The 4,327-nt window shown below is 46.8% G+C and overlaps 2 protein-coding genes across 2 annotated transcripts; both read left to right on the forward strand.

The window, feature by feature from the left end:
- Window positions 1–1,524: 1,524 nt before the first annotated feature.
- Window positions 1,525–3,309, forward strand: LOC141680450 (uncharacterized). Its single transcript, XM_074486674.1, has one exon. The coding sequence runs from the start codon at window positions 1,525–1,527 to the stop codon at window positions 3,307–3,309; it is 1,785 nt and encodes a 594-aa protein (XP_074342775.1).
- Window positions 3,310–3,447: 138 nt separating this feature from the next.
- Window positions 3,448–3,975, forward strand: LOC141680451 (uncharacterized). The gene has a single exon (XM_074486675.1). It carries the CDS (start codon window positions 3,448–3,450, stop codon window positions 3,973–3,975), a length of 528 nt encoding a protein of 175 aa, XP_074342776.1.
- Window positions 3,976–4,327: the final 352 nt, after the last annotated feature.

The following is a 4,327-nucleotide window of genomic DNA, read 5'->3' on the forward strand; positions in this document are numbered from 1 at the left end:
ATAGAAGACCAAATCAAGAAAGGAAACATAAACCAGTATCTTCAAAGGGGCTCGAATGACAAAGACAGAGCCCCGGGAAGAGGCAAAAATATGGTGAATGTTATTTTCGGGGGCACAGCCTCTCCACCGCGGAGCCCGGATCGGGAGAATGATGTGATGATGATCCAGACTCGGGGGGGGGACGAGCCGATTTGCTTCTCTTATTCTGATTATGAGGGCCTCGATCCGGATCACAACTTGGCATTAGTTGTGACCCTCGACGTCGCAAACAACGAGGTAAAAAGAATTTAAGTTGATAATGGTTCATCTGCTAATATCGTATTCGAGCACACACTTAACAGGATAGAGCTCGGACACCTCAGAATGGATCCCTGTCTTGAAGACCCTTTGTACGGATTCGGGAACACCATGATTCCAATCCGGGGTATCATCTATCTTCCCATCATATTTGGAACCGCACCCCGACAGGTCTCCCATATGATGAAATTCTATGTGATAAGCGCAACCTCCTCATATAATATGATCCTTGGTAGGCCCACTATCACCAAGCTCAGGGCGATCCCCTTAACTATTCACTTAAAACTCAAGTTCCCCACCCCAGGAGGCACTGGAGAACTGAAAGGAGATAGGGAAATGGCTGGTAAATGCTATGGTCAAGCACTCGTCATGGCAGAAACGGAACCGGAAAACCAGAAGAGAATAATGTCCCTGCCCAAGGGACAAAGCAGAAAGAAGCATCGAGAACACCTTAGTAAAAGGACCCGTTTGGATGTGAATATGATCGAAGACTCCGGATACAGCGTAACCAACGCTGATGCCCGGATTCAAAAGTTTGTAGAGAGCAAGGAGAAGATGAAGGTAGAACCGGCCCAACAGACAATCGAGGTAGATTTAGAACCCGGGAACCCCACCCGAAAAATCAAAATCGGAAAAGGCTTGGAAACCACATTCCAAAGGGAGCTTATCGATCTACTAAAAGAACACGCTGATGTATTCGCCTGGTCCCCGGAAGACATGCCAGGGATTGATGAATCTGTGGCCATGCACAGTCTGGATGTAGATCCAAAGCAAAAACCAATCAAACAAAAGCGAAGGAACTTCGCCCCGGAAAGGCAACAGGCAATCGACCAAGAAGTCGAGAAGTTGTTAAAGGCAGATATATCTGTGAAATTAAGTATCCGGACTGGCTAGCAAACGTTGTGCTGGTCAAAAAACCCAATGGCAAGTGGCGAATGTGCGTGGATTATACAAACCTCAATTCAGCGTGTCCTAAAGATTCTTACCCCCTGCCCAATATCGACCAGCTGATAGACGCGACCTCGGGCCATGTTATGTTAAGTTTTATGGATGCCTTCTCGGGTTACAACCAGGTCAGGATGAATCCGGCAGACATTGCAAAAATGGCATTCATCACACACCGGGCCGTCTACGCTTTTGTCATGATGCCGTTTGGGTTAATCAACGCCGGAGCAACATACCAAAAAAATGATGAATACCATCTTTAAATAGCAACTGGGCAGGAACATGGAATCTTACGTTGATGATATGATCTCCAAGTCGGTCACAATCTCAGAGCACATCCAGGACCTTCGAGACTGTTTCGACAACTTGAGGAAGTACAACATGAAGCTGAACCCGGAGAAATTCACGTTCGGGGTCCCTTCCGGGAAGTTTTTGGGTTTTCTGGTCAGTGAAAGAGGAATAGAGGCCAATTCGGAGAAGATCAAAGCTATAATGGAAATGACAGTTCCCCGAACTCAAAAAGACATCCAAAAGCTCTCAGGATGCCTAGCAGCACTTCGAAGATTTATCCCAAAGTTGGCAGAGAAATGCCTACCATTCTTCGAACTGTTAAAAGGAGCCCAGAACAAAAAGATAATCGACTGGACCCCGAACTGTCAAAAAACATTTGAGGAATTAAAGCGACATTTGATGAACCCGCCTATTTTATCAAAAGCAAAGCCCGGGGAGCCCCTTTACCTCTACATCGCAGCCGGGGAAAGAGCAGTATCCTCCGCACTCATCCGGGAGGAGAATGAGACGCAGACCCCGGTATACTATGCGAGCCAAGTCCTGAAAGATGCCGAAACCCGGTACCCAAACTTGGAAAAATTCGCACTGGCCCTCGTACACTCGAGCAGAAAGCTAAGACAATACTTCCAAGGCAGGGAAATCAGAGTAATCACTAATCAACCACTTCGCAAAATCATCCACAAGCCGGACACCTCCGGGAGGTTAGTCAATTGGGCAATTGAATTGAGCCAGTTCAATATCAAATTCATCCCGAGGACAACCATAAAAGCCCAGGCGTTGGCCGAGTTTGTCATGGAATGTACTTTTCCAGAAACCCCAGAAACCCCAGAAACGCCTGAAACCAGTTCCAAAGGAGAAAAAGAGTCTAACAACCGGGATCTTTGGACGCTACATATTGATGGCTCGGCTACAGCCGAAAGGTGCGGAGCCGGTCTGATCCTCTCCAGCCCGGATGGATTCGCAATTCAGCTGGCCATCACCTTCACCTTCAAAGCAACAAATAACCAGGCTGAATATGAAGCCCTACTCTCCGGGCTCAGGCTAGCTAAATCCCTTGGAGTAAGGAGTTTAACAATCTACAGCGATTCTCAGATTGTGGTAAGACAAACCAATGGTGAATATGTCGCAAAAGATCCTAAATTGGCCCGATATCAGGAAATGGTTAGAGCAATCCTGGAAACCATCCCGGACTCGACCATCTTGCAGATAAATAGAGAAGAAAATGCGAAAGCAGACGAGCTGTCCAAGCTCATCCAGAATACTTCAGATTTAAGTAGCTCGGTTTACTTCGAGGAGCTCGGAGCCCCCAGCACCGATCGACAAGAAGTATTATGTGTTAGCAACCCGGAGAATTGGATGATGCCTTACATAGCCTACCTCAAGGATGGTACCCTGCCGGAAGATCAGAACAAAGCCCAGTACCTCAAGTATAAGGCTGCACGCTTCTTTCCAGAAGACAATCAGTTATACCGGAGAACCTTCTCTGCACCAACTCTAAAGTGCGTTGATCCGGAGGAAGCGGATTACTGCCTCCGGGAGGTTCATGAAGGGATCTGCGGGGATCACCTAGCGGTTAAAGCTCTAGCCTATAAAGTCATCAGACAAGGCTATTACTGGCCAACAATCCACGCTGATTCAGTCGCCTATGTCAAAAAATGCAGTAAGTGCCAGAAGTTCAGCAACGTACCAAAACAGGGTTCAAGCCTCCCGGGATCCGTTCTCTCACCGATCCCATTCGCTGTATGGGGAATTGACATCATGGGCCCCTTCCCTTGAGCAAAAGGGGATCTCTATTATGTTCTGGTAGCAATAGATTATATAACTAAGTGGGCGGAGGCCAAGGCTATGAGAACCATTAACCAGCAAGACTGCATCAAGTTTGTGGACATGATTGTAATGAGGTTCGGGATCCCGATGGTCTTAATCTCGGACAATGGTCCACAGTTCGTGGGTTCAGATTTTGAAACCTATCTGAAAGAGCTCGGGATTAGGCACAAAAAAGCATCTGTTGCCCATCCACAAGGGAATGGACAAGTTGAGGTCACAAACAGAACTATACTCCGAGGCCTGGAAAAGAGACTGGAAGACTCTAAAAAGAACTGGTCGGATGAACTCCTGAAGGTTTTATGGTCATACAGAACTACCCCCCGGACGGGAATCGGGGAGACTCCATTCAAGCTCGTCTACGGTACTGAAGCCCGGTTACCGGTAGAGACCGGATCCCCTTCTCATAGAGTGACCAACTTTGACGAGGTCTCCAACATAGAAGGCCTCAGGACCAACCTCGAATTCCTGGATGAGGTAAGAGATCGGGCCGTAGAAAAAATGGAAAGCTACAAGGAAAAAACAAAGCTTTACTTTGTGAAGAAAGCCAGAATACGGGAATATGTGGCAGGAGATCTAGTACTCCGGGACACTGAAGCCTCGGACCCAACTAACTAGGGAAAACTGCAGCCAAACTGGGAAGGCCCTTATATAGTCAAAGAAGTGATCCGTCCGAGAACTTACAAGCTGAACTACCTCAGCGGAACCGAGGTCCCCAATATCTGGCATGGAACCCGCCTAAGGAAATTCTACCAATGAGAAAAAGGTGCACACTCTGGAAACACATCTACATCTATACTGTGATATTTTGATGTAAGCATTGTCCTCATTCACCCCAGAATGTAATTTTTGCTTTTAATATGAATGGAAAACTCTACTTTAAGCGTCCCATAACTTGAACCAATTTCATTACGTTCCTTTATTTGCTATCAAATTTAAACAAACACAGCCCATGTGTACTTAAAATTTT

The sequence above is a fragment of the Apium graveolens genome, chromosome 8 (assembly GCF_009905375.1).
Source record: "Apium graveolens cultivar Ventura chromosome 8, ASM990537v1, whole genome shotgun sequence".
In the NCBI taxonomy this organism is placed as follows: Eukaryota; Viridiplantae; Streptophyta; class Magnoliopsida; order Apiales; family Apiaceae; genus Apium; species Apium graveolens.